At 36.2% G+C, this 22,540-nt stretch overlaps 2 protein-coding genes across 13 annotated transcripts in view; one reads left to right on the top strand and one right to left on the bottom strand.

Annotated features, from left to right (window-relative positions):
* Positions 1 to 2,174, bottom strand: part of khdrbs2 (KH domain containing, RNA binding, signal transduction associated 2) — a 90,017-nt gene extending 87,843 nt beyond the window's left edge. For 4 of the 10 annotated variants that reach the window (XM_055170437.2, XM_055170436.2, XM_055170432.2 and 1 more), the window contains exon 1: positions 1,735 to 2,172. In XM_055170437.2, coding sequence (XP_055026412.1) covers positions 1,735 to 1,825 — 91 coding nt within the window. In that variant the 5' untranslated portion in view covers positions 1,826 to 2,172. Of the gene's footprint in view, positions 1 to 1,734 lie in introns of all 10 variants that reach the window. The other 6 variants (XM_055170430.2, XM_055170429.2, XM_055170438.2 and 3 more) reach the window with 4 other exon arrangements.
* LOC129416166 (isoaspartyl peptidase/L-asparaginase) lies at positions 1,192 to 22,333 on the top strand. Of its 3 annotated transcripts, none has more exons than XM_055170439.2 (7): positions 1,192 to 1,250; positions 9,820 to 10,028; positions 10,925 to 11,067; positions 14,020 to 14,177; positions 19,662 to 19,780; positions 19,953 to 20,063; positions 21,119 to 22,333. In XM_055170439.2, exons 1-7 carry the CDS (start codon positions 1,207 to 1,209, stop codon positions 21,319 to 21,321), a joined length of 987 nt encoding a protein of 328 aa, XP_055026414.1. In that variant the 5' UTR covers positions 1,192 to 1,206; the 3' UTR covers positions 21,322 to 22,333. The 3 variants fall into 3 exon arrangements, with proteins under 3 accessions (XP_055026414.1, XP_055026415.1, XP_073729329.1); XM_055170440.2 differs by lacking the exon at positions 1,192 to 1,250 and adding an exon at positions 8,470 to 8,568 and having other exon boundaries at positions 21,119 to 22,329; XM_073873228.1 differs by lacking the exon at positions 1,192 to 1,250 and adding an exon at positions 8,882 to 8,931.
* Positions 22,334 to 22,540: the final 207 nt, after the last annotated feature.

Here is a 22,540-nt window from a genome sequence, read left to right as displayed (position 1 = left end):
TGAACTTTGATCTTCACTATACAGCCACTGATTATCATTAATTCCATGTCAAAGAAGCCTTGTGTGCAAAGCAGAATATTCAGATTAAATATGCAGACTTTCATTATAAATTATTTAGCATACAAATGACTTATTATCCCATTTGTGGAGATAGAGTTATCTTGATCAGCTTATTATTAGGCTATTAAAGAAAAGTTTTTATTTCTATGCACAGACAAACCCTGACATAATTGCCATTTTAAAAATGCATAAACTGTGTTACAGTATTAGTACATGTTTTACGGGAGGTTACACAGAATTTGAATCAAAAGATTAAAAAAAATAAACAAAATAAGAGTCATAAGACTCATTATAAGAACCATCAAAAAATGTTTTGATTATGTCATGAACTGTACCCAATCAGATGCATGTGCTTTAGATTTTAAGAAACAAACTGAAATAAAATAACACGCTTTTAAGAAAATCAAATAAATTCTTCATGTTATTTACTGCTTAATGACATGTTTTTACTGAATTTTCTGACTTGGGCCAGTTGTCATTTAATTACATGCATGCTTATTCAACAACACACACCCCACTGAGCTCCTCTGCACTTGAGATAATCTAAGCCAGTGTGAGTATATTGTAATAGCCGTAATTGCCTCTTAATTACTCTGCTTACTATCTGATGGCTTGTCAAGGACTGCTTTTATCTTATTCCCATATAATGACTTTCTTAAATCATACCATATTACCAGGTTCGATCATTATATGACCTCACATAGATGAACAAATGAATGCAGTCTGAAATATTATAAGCAGTTGACTGACTGCACAGACAATTTTATATACTGTACAAAAATCTGGTATGATGAAAATGTACAGTATCAAAATCTTTACTCCATCAATGTTCATGGCGATCCTCAGTATAGAGAAAATAAAGATTGTGTTATTTTGTATTGCAGATGTAACCCCATCTGTGAAATCCAGACTAAAGCCTTAAAATCTAAATTTGAGATTTGGAGCATCAAAGTTTGATTTTACTGATTTTAATCTATCTAAATATATCAAAGTTATACTTTCACAGAATGTTATTTACATTACAGTATGTGCCATGATTTTTGTAGAAAACAGAATATCACAAAAATTACTTTAGCTGGGTTTGCAGGCAGGGTCACATGAAAATTGCTTGAGGATTCAGTACACTGTATTACCAGGTTTCACTGAATGAGTGAGTTTGCCTTATTGCTTGAGGTGCTTTCCCAACTGAAGTAAGTGATGTTTAATTTTGGTGGTAGGTTAAAGATTGTTTCAAGACCATAATAGGCTAACTTAATCACGTAAACCAAAAACAGTCTGTTTTTCTATATGTGTAGCTAGTTACAGTTGTATTGCATTAATACCGCCGTTGCGTATTTCATGTATGTTTGACTGGAAAAGATTTTCATATTGTTATACTTCACTCGTTGTCTCAAGTGCGAAAAAAAGCCTTTATAAAGTAATAACGAGCCTTCCTTTAAACACTCATCTTTTCTTACTTCAAAAATGTTCACCTGAGGACATAATGACTGATAAACACCTGACTGACTGCACATTCATTCTGCCAGGGTTCAGGAACGGGCGTTGGTACAGTGCATACTCATAAAACGCTTGCATATATTGAATACATACAGGACAATGAATGTACAGAAAAGACGCCACGCCAAACAGATACGAGCCCAAATAATGTAATAGCAGAAACAAAATCAAGTTTACCTTCAGCGAGAAGGCGCAACGCATGCACGAACGACGGGTCCAAGCTTTCCTTCTCGGCAATGAGATCTGGCAGGTACTTGTCCTGATCCATCACTATACCTCTCCCAAACACCGCGAGTGCAGGTGAGACCAAAGTGCTGACTGATGGAATGAGTCTGTGGATTTTGCTTTTAAACGGACTGCGTAATATCTGGCAGCTTTAGGGATCGGGTGGTTGTCGCACGCGTGAAGCACACGGTTTGAACGAGATCAGTGCTGTGTACCCATATCCTCAAGCACGATATAAACGCAAGTCTTTCATATAAAACCTCCCACCTCAGTCTGAGAATGTATGCTCTCACTCCGCCCATCTATATCTGGATTGGTCGACTGCATGCAAAAATCAGATATTGTCTGTATGGCTTCGGGTCTTTGAATACGCACAAAGCAGATCCGTCACCGCTGTCCATGGTTCTGAACGCTTTGTCTTCTTTTCAAATGCTTTTCTAAACTCGCAAAGAGCCTCGGTGAACAGTTTCATTGAACTTGCTTTGCATATAGGTTTTTGACAGATTATGTTAAATTGACCGTATGACTTTGCACAACAAACGCTTTCACGTTACATTGGCATACGATTTTTTTCGAGGCGACTTAGGACTTTAGGTACACGAGACTGGTCTCACATTTACGACCCTGTCTGTGAAATCCTGGCTTAAGTCTCATTCTAATTTGTTATTTGAAGCACTGATTTCACATTGCTTTCAATCTTTAAAATCACATGCCTTACTCAGTCAACATTAAAGATAGCAAGGTTATATTTTCACAGAATGTTCACATTTATTTAACATTATGCTTATTTCATGTGAATCAAACACATTCTGGGACATTTTGTGCTGCTACAATGTTCTAACAGTTGAGCTACAGAAAAATGTGCAGTGCATTTTAAATAAAACAGAATTTCATTTATTTATTGAATAATGAATAATACGCAATGAAACATTGGTCATTTTTCACATACATCCTTAAAAATAAAGGTGATGCCATAGAAGAAATGTTTCTTTATGGAACCATCTAAAAATGGTTCTTCATAGCAAGCATATATATTTTTATTTTTAAGCGTGTGCTCATGCAAAGTAAAAGAAGGGGTAAAACTAATTATATTATTTGGAAATACAAAATCATAAATAACTAGGACAAGCATAAGTTACTCGTTCCGAACAGCAGAGTTGGAAGTGGGATTTGGTAACGTCCGTGAATACTAATAAGCGGATTTTCCATTTGCCTCAGTTTGCCAAGATGGATTAAGCTGTTGTGACAGAAAGTCACAGATAGTGCAAACACTCACAAACACACACCAACACTTAGCCAAACAGCTAAGCACATATGGGGGTGGGGGGATAGACAAAGAGACAAAAAGTAGAAGGCAGTGAAAGGAGAAACAGGGACCAGCTTGCCTAATTAATAACTGAATGGATTACAGTGCTGTTGGCAAACATCTGCACCCCAAGTGTCATATTTACTGTCTGCCTGTGAACTATGAACATAATTACTGAATAGCGGTCCGCACAGAGAGTGTGTTGAGAGTTGATGCTATAAATTAAAAACATTTGGCACAAGCTATCACAGAGCAAAACCTCAACTCTCCTGTGAATACTGCTGCCAAGATATTCATAATGTATATGAGGTTATGAAAATAAGACAGAAATACAACCATGCATGCTCACTGGATTAAACATTTTAGTGATTTGGATGTCAAATGCATAAATGAACACATGTCACATTACAAATTTCTATTTTTTATTGTTTCAGACTATTTTTGTAAGTTATACGTCATCTTGGTTTTTCCTTCTTACTGATGTTGTAAAAAATATAAGATTTTGAATCATACTGAATGATTATACATGTATCTAAAATCAAAGAGACATCTTTTGATAGGGTAAAATAATACAGTTACAGGATCTGTTATTTAATTTAATTTAGTGGTTGAATTCTCTCTAATTTCTTCAGCTGACATTCACGTCAGGTAACTGCAGGCAGGTCCTTGTTTTATATAAGCTTTAGCAGTCTGGTTGAAATCCGTCTGGCAAATAGGACAATCAAACGGATTTGTGGCTCATACATTGATTTTTGGGTAGTGAAAAGGAAAGGATTAAGGAAAAAGAAATAAGGTTTTATGGAGGATCAACAACTTCTATACATCACTCATCACTCAACATAATGAAATTCTATTGAAGAGCAAAGGCTATCACTTACTATGCTTCTTTGGTCCCATTCTTCAAGATGAAAAACCTTTTTATTAATAGATTGTGATTTATCAAAAGACATTCACTTTGTCTAATTTGTTTCTTCTCTCATTTATTCAATGTCTTCCTTTTTGTGACATCTTAAACCTTTATCTTTTAAATGTTAGTGAGAGTAAACATTAACATTTCAATAGCAATTTAATCAACTTCACCATCAATCATTTCTTTCTTGGGTTTTGTGTTTATACCTGCCGTTTTAAAATAAATAAATTATTTGATATTAAACTGGGACATTTGTTCAAGGGATAAAACCAGTGCAGTCTGTGTTTTTACTCTAAATACTGTAATTTAAAGATTTACTTTGCATGTATTAAACCAGTTAAAATAGCTTTATGCAGCACTCTAGTGGCCAGAAATATTACTACAGCATCACATATACAAAATTGTTTCTAATTGTTAATAATTTGGGAGTTTCACATTTTTGACCTTTAGGAGGAAATTTTTTATTAAAGTGATTGTTCGCCCAAAAATAAAAATTCTGTCATCATTTTCTCACCCTCATGTTGTTACAAACCTGTGTAAATTTCTTTGTTCTGATGAACACAAAGGAAGATTTTTTGAGAAATGTTTGTAACCAAACCATTTTTGGACCCCATTTACATCCATAGTATTCTTTTTTCCTATTATAGAAGTGAATGGTGTTCACAAATGGTTTGGTTACAAACATTTCTTATATCTTCCTTTGTGTTCATCAGAACAAATACATTTATACAGGTTTGTAACAACATGACATTGAGTAAATGATGACAGAATTTTTATTTTTGGGTGAACTATCCTTTTAATGTGACTTGTTGACAATAGATGGTATTTTCAAGCATAAGTTTAATTTGAAAATATTAAAAAAAATCATAAACAAAACATCTGTCATTCAAAGTTTGTCACTTTAATATTCAAAATATTATTCTCAACATATAAAACCATCAAATTTTGTCTTAAGTGAGTTTTCTAAGACGAAGACACACAGGATCCAATTCATCATGAAGTCACATCATCAAGAAATGAAAGATTTTTTTTACTCCTGTGAAGAATAATTGCTCTTAACTGAGACTTTTAAATGATAAATTACATGGCTGTGACAGCACCACATGTTTAAAATACTCAATTTTAATCTCACAGTCAAACTGGAGCAAGTCATTTTTAAATGACTTTACAGTTCTGAACAAGCTCCCGAACAAAATTCATTATTAAAAACATGACATTAGGTGTGCACGAGAGAATGGCACAGCTGCCGTTGTAATAAATTGATTGCCATTTGTTTTGTTTCATAAAAATAATTGTAACACAGAAATTGACGGATGACTTTCAGGTGTCTGAGACCTGAGCCATACTTTTTCCGAGGCACTTTTGTGTGTATTGAAAACTTTGAGTGAATGTAGCCAGCGCGGGGATGACGGCTTTGTTATTTTAGCAGAGTCTCAGATTGTAGAAATGCAATAGCCCACAGTGTGAATTATTAACCAGCACTATAGAGAGAAATACAGAGAGGGAAGGAAATCTGGTAATGGGATATTAAGCTTTGCTCAATTTGAGGACCATGGGTTCACATGGCATCACACACCCCTGAGTCACATCAACCTTCTGCGTCTTCGCTTTGAGATTTATGTATTTATTTATTTTTACAAGCTCTCTGCTTCACACAAAACCATACATTTTACCCTGACAGGTGGAAATTGAAGCAATGCTATAAACATCATATAGGCTGGAAACAACGTAATGTGTTTTAGTACTACATTCTGTTGGATTAAACATTTTTTGCCCCCTTATACTGACAAGAAAGAAGTCAGGTGGCATACATAACAAGATAAAATGGATTCAGCACATTTAAAACTTTAATAAGAAAACAACATTATAATCTATGCACAAAACCAGCAGGTATATTATTATTATGGTTTAATTATTATGGTATTTTTTTCTAAACCAGTATTTTGTCTTGTTCAGTAAAAATATATATACAAAAAAAGAATATTTAGGCTGTATACCTCTGAGGTAAAGTTGTATTTGATAATAAGGCCTGTTTTCAGGAAGTGTTTTTTGAAGTTTTTTTAACTTCATTATTTTAAGCATAAGTTTAAAAAGATTCAGTAAGGTTTATGCTAAAAATATGAAAAAACCTTGCCAGTGGGGTAAGGAAAAATGAACAATATTATTTGACAGTGTACCTTGTGAAGTAAACATGGGTGGGTATGGAGCACCAAACTGTTTGGCTCTGTTAATTTAAAGATTTGTACGCTCACATACAGTAAAAAAAATTGTGTGCTCTGAAGAAAAATGCCAATGTTGTGACAATGCATCACAATGGTGAAGACCGGAATGAAAATAGCTGCCCCTGGCTATAAGACTCCATGCAGGCAGTAGGGTTAAACAGGAAGTTTGCAGTTCCCTGACAAGCCAAAACCCTTTGTCATCCACAATAATTTCCTTTGTGAGCTCTCCTGTGAGAAAGTTTAATAAGAGCCTGTGGGCAAAAAAATGAAAAATAATAAATATATAAGACCTTACATTACTAATTGAAATAGCTTTTTTGAACCAAAGGCTTCCAAATATCTGGAGTCATTTCAGTCTGGCTTTTCAGTTCAGCAATTATTTCAGTCTGAGAGACCTCTCCATGATCAATTAAGATTAACTCATTTTATGGCTCCCAGGTTGCTTGTATACAATGCTGGAAGTGTCTTGGCTTCCAAGTACCATTACAGAGATAAAAGGCAACTGAGGGTTTTCTATACATAAGCAATGTGTTTTCAGAGAAACTTAATCATCTGTTTTTATATAGGAGTGCACAATATATTGAAATAATTTAAATATTGCATATATGCATATGGCAAACTAATTGGTTTTAAGTTCACGTAACATTTTAGCAAGGAGACTGGCACACAAATGACGTGTGTAACATGATCAACAATAAGTAAGAATGTGCAAACATGTTTGTATAATTTTTAGTTTTAAAATATATTTTAATAAAGTTCAATTTCATTTTAAAACTTATCATAGTATATATATGTATGTTACATTATTTACAGTAGCGAGATATTGGTTCTCACTTTTTTTTAAGTCGTGCCATCTACAAACTGAGTTTTGATCTAATAGAAAACCACAGACAGAGATGAAGTACTTCAATAATGTTTTCGAATGCATATTATTTTCTTTGTTTTCCAATGTGGACACCCGATGTGAAGAATCCTGAAAATAATAATAGATTCTACAGTATCTGCAAAATGTAATCCATGAGCTACAGTACATTGTGCCCTCTATCCCAAAGGTTCAATACCAATTTGCACCCAGTTGATATTGTCATAATGCTAGTCAAAAGTATACTTTGTAACCTATTGTGTGTTACACATGGAATACTGAGCATGTACAGGAAAATGACAAATGAACTAAGATCTTGATAAAATGTACATAATTTAAAAAAATGATAAACACCATATTCTGTGATCTGACACTGCTAAACTATCAGCAGTTTAGACCAATGAAATCAGAGGCAGTGGCTGCCATTTCTCTCATTCAGTTGTGTCAAGGGAATCCAATAAATGTAATTGCCACAAATGCACAACATACAGCATGTTTGTAGAAATATGTGCCATTGATTCCAAGAAACAAATGGTTCTCAGGTGCAAATGAATTGGTGAGCGGAGGGCAATGCATCACAGAGTATATACCTCCCCATACATCACATACTGTAGTGCAAGTCACTGGGAGCGCCAGCCATTTGTTCTGCAGTGTGGCAGAAAGGGAAATGAACTTGCTATCATTCTCAGGGACAAACAACGGCTAGTGTTTCCCTTCTCATTAGTTGAAAACCACATCTAAATAAAGAATCCATAGCTTAAGTGTTTGATCTCCCTGTTGTCTTCTTAAATGCATGAGCAATACTCAGATCAATGAGTAAGACCCACTAGGAGAAAGATGATGCTTTAATTCATCATTAACCCAATGAGATTGGGTTAATCAGTGCCCTTTGGACTCGTGGCTCTTTAATGTATTTTATTACAGCTTAGCTTTAGAAGAGAAATCAGCCCAAAGACATTATTTGCCTGTTTATTCCTCTTAAAACCAACTTCACAATAATCTGGTCACAAATATATTTTCATTGCAATCATGAGCAATAACCTTTATTTAAAGGTTTTCAAATGCGCCCACAGGAAAAATACTGTAGTATACTTTGGTAGCCTATTTACTATAGTAAAATGTAGTAAAATAGTGGTTTTGAACCTTACCATAGTAAATATTAAAATATACTACAGTATTTACTACAATTTATTAATACAGAATACTACAGTAGGTTGCCTATAGTAAACATTATAGTATATAAGTACAGTATATAACCTATATAAACAAAGTAGATAACCTAGTACTATAGTTAATTTTTGAAATCCATCCATCAAATCAAAATAATAATTTATGGGGGAAAATATTATATATTTAAAAAAAACTTTTAAAGTATCTTCACAACCGATATGACCTATGAGGCGTTTTACTGCATGCATCATTAGGCAGACACAGTTCTCAGGTCAGGTTTTATAACAACACGCCATACCAACGTGCAAGCAACGAGGTAAGTTTGACCTGCAATAGTTCAATCTTTATAACATGAAAACAACTAAGCATATATATTAATTGTTTGAAACGCCTGGATTAAACTAGTTTAGATCGGCGCATACTATTTAATTCCGTCGGCATGCATACAAAAAGCGCGTCTAAATCAGTATTTCCGGTTTAGACACGCGGTATGTTTTTGTTGTGTACACGTCATGGATTTAAATGATTGTCAGTCACTGACATACACGTTTAGAAATATAGCTACTGTTTATTCAATGTACAGTAGAGAAATATCTGACCACATGCTAACCGCACGCGTTTGTTCAAAATGCAGAAAAGTGGTCATGCACGTAACTTCACAAAGTATTAGTTTTGTGTGGTAAATATAAACATTTATAAATATACATTTGAACAGTACGCACACTGTCCACGGAATATATTAAGTACATTGACAGTAGGTTTCAATAATAAGTTACAGTAATACGGTTACACATTAATCTTTTCATTTTCCAAAGTCCACAAATATCTTAATTTTACGTGCCATTATGGCTATAGTTTCTGGCAAAATGTTGTATACGGCAGTATTTACTATAGTAAACTAGTCAATTGTACTGTATACAGTATTACTTTGCTCATGTATTCAATAGTGTTCTGTTCTGTAGTTTTAACTGTATTAAACTGATAAGCTGTAGTAAAAATACTGTATCATACTTGAATATTTACTGATATAGTTCAAGGACATAGTATTTAATACAGTAGGTTTATACCTGCATAAAAATACTGTATTATAGTAACTACAGTATTTTTTGCAGGTATAAACCCACAATAATACATTCAGGCTCTATAAATCAAAGATCTTCGTCAATTTTATACTGGATATTTTCTAGCTTTACAGTAGTAACTGTAGAGATTGTGCTGTTTTAGCCGAGATTATGGCCACGTTTTTGTAAGGTTGTTCATTTGCTGTCTTGTTTTGGAATACAAATGAAAGCAGTTGTTTCAGGTAAAGTAGACGGAATTGCTTCTTTCATACTATAGTGTATCTCTCGGAGACCTTGCTTTAATGGAGCCTGAGTAAACATGACAAGAGCCTGAAAAAAGCTTTGCTGTAAACAACCATATCCACCCTCATGGAGATGAGCTGTGAAAGTTGCATTTACCCACTCTGTCAGTGTTCATCTGAATAAATTACACAGCTCGGTACAATTCAAGGGCAATGTATTAAAATGTACTAGCTCTCCTGACAGCACATGCACATTTTTTTCAGGACTGGAGGTAGACTGAGGATGAAGAAGACTGCGATTGTGGTGCACGGTGGAGCGTGGGCCATACCGGACGCACTGGCAGAAGCATCAGTGGACGGAGTCAAGTATGCTGCCCGGGCCGGCCATTCTGTCCTTACGAATGGAGGCAGCGCTCTTGACGCTGTGGAAAAAGCTGTTAGGTGTTTGGAAGATGACCCGGTGTTTGATGCAGGTTAGTTATGCTCATAATTAGGCCCAGATGTGATCTGCATACATTACTGATTTTAAATCCATGAAATTGTGCAGAAATAAATTGTTTTTAGTAGCTGAAAACACGGATTAGTGAAAATGCTATACAGTATATTTTGTCCTTGAACTTTATTGTGAATTGCTAATGGTAAGTAATCTTTTCTTGCAAGTACTTGGAGCATATTAAGTGCACATTCAGTGGTTTGTGAGAGACTTCATCTAGGCTCTTAAGTAGGAATGTACTGTATTTCAGCACACCCCCCTGACACCTTGCTAATGATCATCTAGAGAGTAAGGTGAGAGAATCTCAAATAATTATCAGATTACACAAAGGAAAGCAGTAGCAAAACAAGACACTTCATTAACACACCCGGCCTGTCGGTGTCAATCTCATTTGTGATGGCTAACTGCCGCTCTAAGTGAAATGGCTGATCCTTTTCTATATCTGAACTGCACTTTCAGCAGCTCATCAGAGGATCATTTTAAACACCGGAGTATCCAGAGGCGAAGACTGATCAATAGATGACTAATACAATCCTGTTGAGAGTGCTAAGAGCTAGACATCAGAGTGGATAACAGTCAGGAGTATGTCAGAGAAACGGGTGCTGGTGTGGGCCTCCATGACAGAGATAAAGAAGAGAGATTTGTGATGTTGTATTACTCCTACATCGTTTTTTTTTCATATATCAAGCTGGAGCGATGCCTGTATGCTGTCTCGAATAACAATGCACAACTAAGTTGGTGCTGATAGTTTTTTGTAAATTGTGTTGAAAAACGTGTTTGTCCATTTATCACATTAAACAAAATCTTTTAAAGTTTATGGAGTTAAGCAGACATCTAGACATTCAGAATTAGACTGTAAAAGCTTTCTTGATGCAGGTCATGGTGCCGTGCTTAATACTGATGGAGAAGTGGAGCTAGACAGCATCATCATGGATGGGAAAACACTTGCCACTGGAGCCATTTCCTCTGTGAGAAACATTGCTAACCCTGTTAGTCTGGCACGTGCTGTGATGGAAAAGGTATCTTTTCTACACTCATTTCTTTTACTAGTGGTTCGATAGGTTTTTTTAATGGCCAATATTAAGAAGCAATGTGGCTGATTGGCCAATTTGAGCCTGATATAACACAAATGTATTTACAGTAAATGAGAGACAAACAGCAAATTGGTGAAAATAAATTATTAGGAATTCCATAATTTAGGAATATATCCTCTTAAATATTTACAGGACATTTGTACAAATATGTTTAGTTCAGGCATGTAGCATGCACTAAAACTTGGCATCAAATCATGAATAAATCAAAAGGTAACATGATGGTTGGTCATTTTGTCAGATGTTGGCTTTACATTTGTGGGGGGGGGGGGTCATTAGAAACTTATTTGTGAAAACCCATCTGAAGTCTTTTATTTTTGATTTATTGTTTTCTTTACCCTAGATTTCACAGTTTGCGTCACATTAAAGGATTTATCGGATGATTTAAAAAAAATCATATCATTAAACATACCAAATATCGTCAATATACTGGTCTCTCACTATTTCAGCCCAGTCTCACGAAATTACGTACCTATAGGCACGTGATTTTTTTGTGATCTTAGCAAAAATTTCTGTTTACGTGACATTGTAACGTATTGGTTACTCAACTGTTTTTCCTATTTTCTTACCATTGTCGCTTTTGACGTCCTTACCCAAACCCAACTCTAACCCTAACGCCAGGCGACACTGGTTTAAAATTTAGAAAAAAAAATTAAAATCTGAAATTTTTTTATAAACCAATACTAAAAGTGACATCCTAACGCAAACACCAAATCTAACCCTAAACCGAAGCAACAATGGTTTGAAAATAGGAAAAAGCAGTTGAGTAACCAATACGTGACAATGACAAGTAAACAGAAATTTGTGATACGATCATGAAAAAACACGGAAATTCGTGACAGTATCAGGAAAATGAATAAAAAAATTACGTACTGGGTAGCACTATTTACATAATAAATATGAATGTAACTATTGTTTATGTGATACACTTATGTATAGAAATTCAATATATAATCTTTCATGAAATAAATGCCTAAGGGCGACTCAATAATTGCTCATTATGGAAAAATATGGCAGTGTCTTAGTTCACAAAGGAATTAGTGCTTATATCAGGAGAGGCCTATCTGGCGATATCTGAAGATTTCATATAAAGGCCTGCAATCGCTAAAAATACCCTAATTTTGTTCCTCTTTTCTTATAACAGATTAAATGATGTTCACTCTAGAGGTGATGAGATATCACACCTCTTTGGGTTCAGGTTTTCTTTTCCTCAAAAGCTTTAACTCGTCATTTGTTCAGCTGGTTTGTGATGAAAGACTCAAAGGGAAGTAATTGCTGCCTGATTTTCAGATTGATTTCAATCAGCGCTTTTTGTAATGGCACAGATAGAGTCAGACATAAAGATTTTTCTTCCTGTGCACGGCACAAAAGTCTAATGCCATCAAATGAGGAGGCACTTTTATTTATATAGTATTTTATACAGAGAGAGAATATTTAAAGTGTCTGAAAGAAAGGAAAGTAAATCATTAGTTGTTAAAGTACAGCAATATTATAAGATCTTATACAATTCCTAAAGTCTGATGTTATTTGTGAGAAACCAACAACAAAGGAGCCACTACACTAGACTGACAACATGTCATAGTCTCATTATTTATTTATATTTTTTGTATTATGCAGCACTAGATTTGATATTTTGCGTCTTATGCAATTCATACATTTTTAAGTGTGGGATTAATTTTATGCTCAACGACAACCTTTCACTTTAAATACAGCGAGTTCACCTTGCAAGCCAGATGACATGGACGAAACAAAACCCCTGGAAAACATGAGAATTGATTTGCTGCAGCACCTGTCTTGACTGCCCCAAAAGACCTTGGCCTTACACTGGATTGGCAGATCTCTTTAATAGCCAGTATTAAAAATTCATCAGGTCTTGATCAATGCTGCGATCGGGCTTCGCTGACCTCATGCTCTGGCTTGTGCATCTAAAATGCACAGCTTTTGACAAAGAAAAATCACATTAATAACCACTTTAATATTTAAAAATTTCCTGAGCAAGTTTGATGTTGTTCAGAGATTTACACCGAGATTAAATTGTAATATTAAAGGCATTACACATAATAGTAGTTCCACATGGTGATGTTTATTCTTAATATTAATATAAAGTGAAACGGGATATACTGCGTGGTGTATTGTCATTTTGGGTGTTTTTTATGTTGGAAGTTTTGTTTTTAAATAGTGTTTATGTTTGTTCATTTGAAGCAGTTAAAATAATTAATATGGGTTAATCAATTTATCATCTGCATTTTTTTTTATCTTTCTGCTGTTTTAGTTATGCACTATTACAGTTTGCAAATGTAAAACAGCATTTTTAAAGAAAAGTGAAATGAGATTGGTAGTGTCATTCATTGGTTAATTTGTTAAGAATCAGTCAGATTTTTTTCTTGTATTTGGTTTCTTGCTAAAAAAAAGATAATACGGTAACACTTTACAATATGGTTGTAGTAAACCTTAGTAAATAAATTAACTAACATAAATTGTTCAATTGTTCATGCATGCTGCTTTACTTAATGTTAACATTTACAATGCTTTATACATGTTTAATAAATGTATTAGTAGATGCCGTTAACATTAATAAATATGAATATGAATCAATCTAGTAGAAGTATTCTTTATTGTTAGTATGCATAATTGTTAACAAATACAACCTTATTGTAAAGTGTTTCTGATAATACTTTACTTTCCTGTGGACACTGGCTATGGCCCTGTTTTTGTGGTCAGTAAATTGTGTCCATATTGTATGTCTGATTTTATACATGACATACATGAATTATTTACATTAAAATGCTAAATAAGCTTCTGCTTTCAGATAAAAAACAGACATCACTTATTTACATTTTGTCTTGATTTTTTTGCTCTCTTTCATGTTTTTTTAATCAGACAGATCATGTCATGTTGACAGACAGAGGAGCAAACATGTTTGCAGAACACATTGGTTTTCCAGCGGTCCATGATTTGGTTACAGAGACAGAACGTAAGGAATGGGAACACTACAAGAAGTATGCAGTCGGCGTCAAAGAGCTCTTCAACTCACAAAGGTGGGTAATTTCATTTTTGTTGCTAAGCCCGTACTGTTTCTAAGCCTTAAGTTTTTTGTGTGCTCTATAGTGCTCTAAGATGTTTTCCATTTGCCAATTCCCAGACACACTTGACCTCAGAGACAGATTTTGACCTTATGGTTAGATTACATTGTTAGCAGAATCTTTTGAAATATTTTTGTGTGCTTGCAAAGAAAGCATCTAAAGTAAAGGGTTGTCCTGAACAAATCCTCAAAACATCCATGAAGTGCTTTTTTGTATCTCATGTCATGTTTTGGAGGTAGGGGTCTTAAAAGGGTCATATTGGAGAAATTGATTTTTTTATACTGCAAACTGTGACTTTTAAAGCTCAAAACTTTTCTTAAAACTTCAAATGCCAAACAAATGTATGATATGATCCCATTAATATATAAAATCCCTTTCATCAAATACAATTAGGGCTATATACACTTACCAAAAGGATTGTTAGGAACACCTGTTTAATTTCTTATTAATGCAATTATCTAATCAACCAATCATATGGCAGTTGCTTCAATGCATTTAGGGGTGTGGTCTTGGTCAAGACAATCTCCTGAACTCCAAACTGAATGTCAGAGTGAAAAAGAAAGGTGATTTAAGCAATTTTGAGCGTGGCATGGTTGTTGGTGCCAGACGGGCAACAATCTTCTCAGTTACTGGGATTTTTATGCACAACCATTTCTAGGGTTTACAAAGAATGGTGTGAAAAGGAAAAAACATCCAGTATGCGGCAGTCCTGTGGGCGAAAATGTCTTGTTGATGCTAGAGGTCAGAGGAGAATGAGCCGACTGATTCAAGCTGATAGAAGAGCAACTTTGACTGAAATAACCACTCGTTACAACAGAGGTATGCAGCAAAGCATGTGTGAAGCCACAACACGCACAACCTTAAGGTGTATGGGCTACAACAGCAGAAACCCCACCAGGTACCACTCATCTTCAACCCAGTCTCACCCCATGGCGTCAATATTTGACGACACTTGACCATGCGTCAATATGTTGACGCGGAGGGTATACCTTTCGCGTCATTTTTTGACGAACTGGGGACTTCAATACTATTAAGTCTGTTGCATTCTCTTTCCTATTTTCTTACCATTTTCTACCATTTTCGCGTCGGTTTAGGGTTAGATATACATAATGACATCCCTACCCAAACCTAACCCTAACCCCAATGTCAGGTGACAACTGTTAAATTTCGCGTACCCAATAGTATTGAAGTCCCCAGCTCGTCAAAAAATGACGCGAAAGGTACACCCCCCGCGCCAACACACCGACGCATGGTCAAGTGCCGTCAAACACCGACGCCATGGGTGTGAGACCGTGTTATCATCTCCGCTACAATTTGCACAAGCTCACCAAATCGGACAGTTGAAGACTGAAAAATGTTGCCTGGTCTGATGAGTCTCGATTTCTGTTGAAACATTCAGATGGTAGAGTCAGAATTTGGTGTAAACAGAATGAGAACAGGCCCCTTAGTGCCAATAGGTCATCGTTTAAATCCCCCGGCCAACCTGAGCATTTTTTCTGACCATGTCCATCTTTTTAGGACCACCATGTACCCATACTTTGATGGGTACTTCCAGTGAACATGACAATGAGTTCACTGTACTGAAATGGCCCCCACAGTCACCCGATCTCAACCCAATAGAGCATCTTTGGGATGTGGTGGAACGGGAGCTTTGTGCCCTGGATGTGCATCCCACAAATCTCCATCAACTGCAAGATGCTATCCTATCAATATGGGCCAACATTTCTAAAAAAAGAATGCTTTCAGCACCTTGTTAAATCAATGCCACGTAGAATTAAGGCAGTTCTGAATGCGAAAGGGGGTCAAACACAGTATTAGTATGGTGTTCCTAATAATCCTTTAGGTGAGTGTACTCTTGTGATAAGTTATCATTCAGTCCTTAAATTTTTTTGACAGTGTATTGAAACAACTTGAAGTGCAAGTTAAAAAGTAATTCAGTAAAGACAAGATTTAACTGCACACACACACATTAGTTTATTACACCCAACGTTTTGGTTAACAGTCTTAGTCAAGGTACTTCTTAATTCAAAGTGGGGAACATCATAAATAAAGGCAATGATTACCCACAAGTGACGATCATGAAATCATGATCAACGATCTCATAGATAGTTATAAATACATATCAACCCCAACCTGGTATAAAGTAAATCCTATCATCTTATAAACAACATTCTCTTTATATAGCATAATGAAGAGATTGCATGCTTATCTAAAAAAATGTGGCTCCCCACATGTCTTACCACAAGACAAAAAACAGCTTTCTTTCCTATTATGACCTTAGATATACCTGAATTTTTGCTTTTGTTCTTAGTCATATGGTTTGAGGACAGCAGAACAGTTTTGGCTTTGAGGCCATTGGGCTGAGAATGGCAAAACATTCACATGCTGCCCCTGTACAGAGCTCATGTCATTCCCTCAGGCTCTCAGACAGTTCACTTAGAGCTGTACAGGCTCCAGCACAACAGCCGTACCTGCCACCCTCACTTCCCCTGGCTGAGCATCGAGTCAGGGCCGTGCTGGGGTGTAACCCCGGCTCCCGAGGGAGTCTGCAAAAATAGTGCTGTGAAGGTGCTAAGTGACAGTTGGCTGAGCTAGTCTTTCATCCCTCCCTACTGTGGCTTCATTATTGATAGCCTGCCTGTTCACCCTACACTACAGCCAGTGGGCTTTTTAACCCACACCCCTAAAACTCAATTACCCTCCACCTTCATTTAGGTGATTATAAAGCTTCCCTCTGGTTTGACCGTGCTTTTATATAACCACAGTTACTGTGTCAGCGTTCCCAATTCACACGGTGGCCATTGCATTATTTTTATAAAATAATTAAAAGTACTGAGTTACAAAAGTGCTATTTAATTTGTTCCTGACACAAACTAACAAAAGAAGTTTATTTTACTACCTTTGTGTATTAATATTTAACATATACACTCACCTAAAGGATTATTAGGAACACCGTAGTAATACTGTGTTTGACCCCCTTTCGTTTTCAGAACTGCCTTAATTCTACGTGGCATTGATTCAACAAGGTGCTAAAAGCATTCTTTAGAAATGTTGGCCCATATTGATGGCATAGCATCTTGCACTTAATGGATATTTGTGGGATGCACATCCAGGAAGCTCCCGTTCCACCACATCCCAAAGATGCTCTATTGGGTTGAGATCTGGTGACTGTGGGGGCCATTTTAGTACAGTGAACTCATTGTCATGTTCAAGAAACCAATTTAAGATGATTCGAGCTTTGTGACATGGTGCATTATCCTGCTGGAAGTAGCCATCAGAGGATGGGTAGATGATGGTCATAAAGGGATGGACATGGTCAGAAACAATGCTCAGGTAGGCCGTGGCATTTAAACGATGCCCAATTGTCACTAAGGGGCCTAAAGTGTGCCAAGAAATCATCCCCCACACCATTACACCACCAGCAGCAGCCTGCACAGTGGTAACAAGGCATGATGGATCCATGTTCTCATTCTGTTTACACCAAATTCTTACTCTACCATCTGAATGTCTCAACAGAACTCAAGACTTATGAGACCAGGCAACATTTTTCCAGTCTTCAACTGTCCAATTTTGGTGAGCTCGTGCAAATTGTAACCTCTTTATCCTATTTGTAGTGGAGATGAGTGGTACCCGGTGGGGTCTTCTGCTGTTGTAGCCCATTCGCCTCAAGGTTGTGCGTGTTGTGGCTTCACAAATGCTTTGCTGCATACCTCAGTTGTAACGAGTGGTTATTTCAGTCAAAGTTGCTCTTCTATCAGCTTGAATGATTCGGCCCATTCTCCTCTGACCTCTAACATCAACAAGGCATTTTCGCCCACAGAACTGCCGCATACTGGATGTTTTTCCATTTTCACATAATTCTTTGTAAACCCTAGAAATGGTTGTGCGTGGAAAATCCCAGTAACTGAGCAGATTGTGAAATACTCAGACCAGACCGTCTGGCACCAACAACCATGCCATACTCAAAATTGCTTAAATCACCTTTCTTTCCCATTCTGACATTCAGTTTGGAGTTTAGGAGATTGTCTTGACCAGGACCACACCCCTAAATGCATTGAAGCAACTGCCATGTGATTGGTTGATTAGATCATTGCATTAATGAAAAATTGAACAGGTGTTCCTAATAATCCTTTAGGTGAGTGTATCTTTATGAGACATCGCTTTTATTAAAAGCGACTTAAAATGTATTCAGTCTATGCATATTTATATCGCTTTATCACTACTGTATGTGTTTTTCTAGGAATCGAACCCATGACCTCTGCGCTGCAAACCCAATGCTCTACCATTTAAACTACAAGAACAATTTATGTTGAATATACATTTATAAAACGTAACACAGCCACCTGTTCTACAGGATAAGAACTTTACCAACTAATTCCCGCATCTGCACACTTCATTAGGTTGTGTATGGATGTGCGAAGATTTACTGCGAAACTCTGTGATCACTTTGAAGTGTGAAATACGAGCCACCGTCATGCGGCTTTTAAATGCTGTTTTCTCCTGGACCGATGAGCAAGATCCAGGCATCGCTGGTGATTTAAAAGAGCAATCAAGCAGCTGTCAAAAATGATTGATGCCTCGCTTCTGAAACCTGACAAGTGATTCTTCGCCACCTGCTTCAGACGAATATTCCTCACCAGGAAGGCGTTCGCTCTCCGGTTTCTCCAAAAGGAGAACGACACCGAGGCTGTTTTCTTTAATATCACCTTGATCCGTCGTCCTCCCGCTTTCAAACACATAACACTTGCTTGTTTTCCGCAGTGCTGGTGCCCTAATCAGAGTTTCATGGGATATAAAGCCTGTGAAATACAAGGGCCTGTGTTCATCTTACATTCTGCTGTCTGTCTTATTTCCTTTAAAGTGAGACTGATGTGCAGATCATAAGATTCCCGTTGTTTTGTCTTCACGTACACATCAGCAACGATACAACGCTTTCTCAACAAATGCTCCTAGTGTACTTTTCTAGGATATTGCAGTGATTCAGAGCAGCAAAGGGCACTTTTCTTCCCGCACTTCCTTTGTTGACAGGCAGATGATGATGAGTCAATTTGGGATGTGCAGGCACTCTTAAAAGCATGTGTGAGGCTGTTATTAGCCGGCACAAATCTCTCACATCGCCAGAACGGTGCTTTCTTGACTGAAAACCCCAACGGAAACAAAAGTAATTGCACAGAGGCTAAATTTAGAAGAGAGTCAGAGGCTTTTACATTTTTCTTTATTCACTAGATTATAAATGTACCGTGCTAAGTTGAATTGCAAGACAAAAGCCTACATGAAGGAGAATAACAGAGCTAGGGGCGCATTTGAGTGTAATGATGAATAATAATGTACCTTCTGAAAATACCATGTCTCAGACCATAAAATTATATATCAGAAGAAAAATCTCAGGGCTAATCCTGTTATTATTCAACCTTAAAGGACCTTTTTTTGTTATTACAGTGGCCATGATACTGTTGGTGCCGTGGCTTTGGACTCTTTTGGCAATGTGGCGTGTGCTACATCCACCGGAGGAATTCGAAACAAGATGGTGGGAAGGGTCGGAGATTCTCCTGTTATAGGTGAGCCTGATCAAAGATAGAGGACACAGATAATGTCATGGGTTGAATGAGCCGTTTTGGTTTGACGTTGTCAACTCTGATCGATATTCAATTGTAAGAGTCTTTTCTCCCGAGGTAACACATATTAAGGCCTGAGTCTTGTCTGTCCTGCTGTCTTTTTCTGTGTGATAAGGATCTGGTGGCTATGCAGACAACAGAAGTGGTGCAGTGTCCTGCACCGGACATGGAGAGTCTATCCTCAAAGTCACCTTAGCCAGATTAATTCTCTTTCATATGGAACAAGGTATGCGACTTTTACACTAATCCTCATGAGCGTGTCAGTGTGCATGCACCCTTGCTTGTTTATTTGTAGAGTATGTATGGGCTCGTATTTGCTTCTCTTGATGGATTTTATGTCTTATCCATAAAAAAAAATAAAGCTTCATTGATTCTTTTTTATTTGGATAGTTGATGGATAAAATGTCCAATTTTCTTATTCAATATCACAAGATTTTAAATGACACTATTTATATACAGTCTCATGCACGCAAAAAAATCACCAATCAGTGTTCGTGTCAATCTTACATCAGTTTAAAGAAACAGTAATACATATTTTGAAAGGGACTCGTGTGGACTCGAGAATAAGTCTGATTCCAAATGTATTCGAGTACGAGTCGAGACCGTGTCAAAATGCTCAAAAGTCCATGACAAGACCAAGACCATTAAAATATGGTCTCGAGATCAAGTCCAAGACCGAGTCCGATTCTCGAGTACTACAACACTGGTATAATCTATTAAAATGTTGCTGTATATATAATCATGGCTAAATGACATTGGAAAGATACACATTTGTTTATTCATATCTACTCCTATATTTGTGTTTATACTATGATGTAATTTCAGTTCATATTGTTTTGGCTTATTTCGACTCCTACTCACCCACATACTGCTATTATTATCAGATTTTGTACAACCGAGCACAATGAATGTCAAACTGCACCAAAATGTGATGTGATGCTGCTATTGCCAGTCATTTTAATTGGCTAGTGAGGCAGGAAAGATGTGATAGGTTGACACAACAGTAGGCAGATGATAATGAGCTGTATGTGTTTGTGTGTCTGGGGGGGAGAAGACTGGAGGGGTCAGCAGGCTGTTGTTTTCTTCTGCATTCTGTGGTAATGAAATCTTTGCTGTTTTCATATTTCCACTTTATTTTTTTAAATGATTGGGCTTCCTATTAAAACAGGAGCCTTTTATAATACTTCGACTATAGTGTTTGGTTGGTGTTTTGTGCTTAAACCTAAAATAAAAAATCAAATGATCGGTTGATTCAGAAAGTGTTTTCTTTGTGCATTGCAGGGAAATCAGCCACATTAGCAGCAGACACCTCACTGGAGTACATGAGAGAGAGAGTACAGGGAGGTGGAGGGGCTATTGTTGTGTCCTCTACAGGGGAATGGGCTGCCAGGTTTACCACACCACGCATGGCTTGGGCCTCCATAAATGGGGACAGTCTGTGCTACGGATTAAATCCAGGAGAAGAGTTAATGGAGCCGAAATGATTTTCCGACAATAGGGGTTTTTATGTTGCATATGTCAGAAGCTAAATAACAATAACAATTTTAAGACTTTATTTCAATTAGTAACAATTACAATTTTAGTTGATTTTGTTAGTTTGTGGTCATTTGGGGTAACTGGTTAAATGTAAATAATTAGAAACCTAAAGAGTTTGTTTTTTACATGACTAAATGTAAGAGGCTCTTTTTCTCAAGGAAAAACAAATAGTTCACAGCATGGCATGTTTTCTGATGGGCTTGAATTATATCAAATATGGTACAATAAGGTTGTATTATTATTATTTAGTAATAATTATTATTATTACTTTTATTATTATTGATAGATATTGTGCAGATATTAAAGATATAAAATAAGATATGGATAAGTTTTTAAATATGAAAACTAATAAAATTCATATAAAATACATTCACAAAAATATTCTTAATCAAAGTAGTTCACAAAACTGCCACTGACTCTGTATTTTTTGTTTATCTTCCTCATTTGTCTATAGAGTAGTGAAGATTCAGGAATAAAAATGGAAAACTGTTTAATTATTCCAGCCGCATGGGAGGTTTAAGATGCATAATAAAACTATTTGCATAAAGCTTAACCCTGTACTAGAAATAGGAAAGTTTTAGAAACTGTTCTTAGTTTCTGTATCTGTTTCCTTGGCCTCCTTTCATTTGTTGTTTTCAATGTGTGGTTTTAAATTAGGACTGGCTATAAATATTTAATTGTGAGGGTATGCTATACAGAGCACCCTATGTCCTATTATTAAACAGCAAGGATTTTTTTGTATATTGATTTTGTATATCATGCATACAGTACAAACACAATTTCAGAGCAAACAAAATTTTACTCAACACATTTTCATAAAAGAGGTTTGTTAGGTTTTCAGTTTTATATCTGTTAGATTCTGAGAGGAAATGACATCATATAGTACATTAATTAAAAATCAAGTCAGAGGAAACATCATTTGTTAGCAGATACCACTCAGCTTTATATTTTGTAACATTTTATTACATTTCAAATGTGACTAAAATGTGCACGATTATTTTCTGTCCTTGTAACATATATCCTTCTCTTTAGCTGCATTATATTAACAGTAGAAACATTTTACTCAACGTTTTTTCTTAATGTAGCAAACGCAGAATCTCAGGCAGTGCCCAAATTAAAAAATATTATAGTTTATTATAGTAAAATTACCATAGAAAAATGAAATAA

Source organism: Misgurnus anguillicaudatus, chromosome 11 (assembly GCF_027580225.2).
Source record: "Misgurnus anguillicaudatus chromosome 11, ASM2758022v2, whole genome shotgun sequence".
NCBI lineage: Eukaryota > Metazoa > Chordata > Actinopteri > Cypriniformes > Cobitidae > Misgurnus > Misgurnus anguillicaudatus.
The sequence above is the reverse complement of the archived record's forward strand: the minus strand, read 5'-3'. Positions and strand labels throughout refer to the sequence as shown.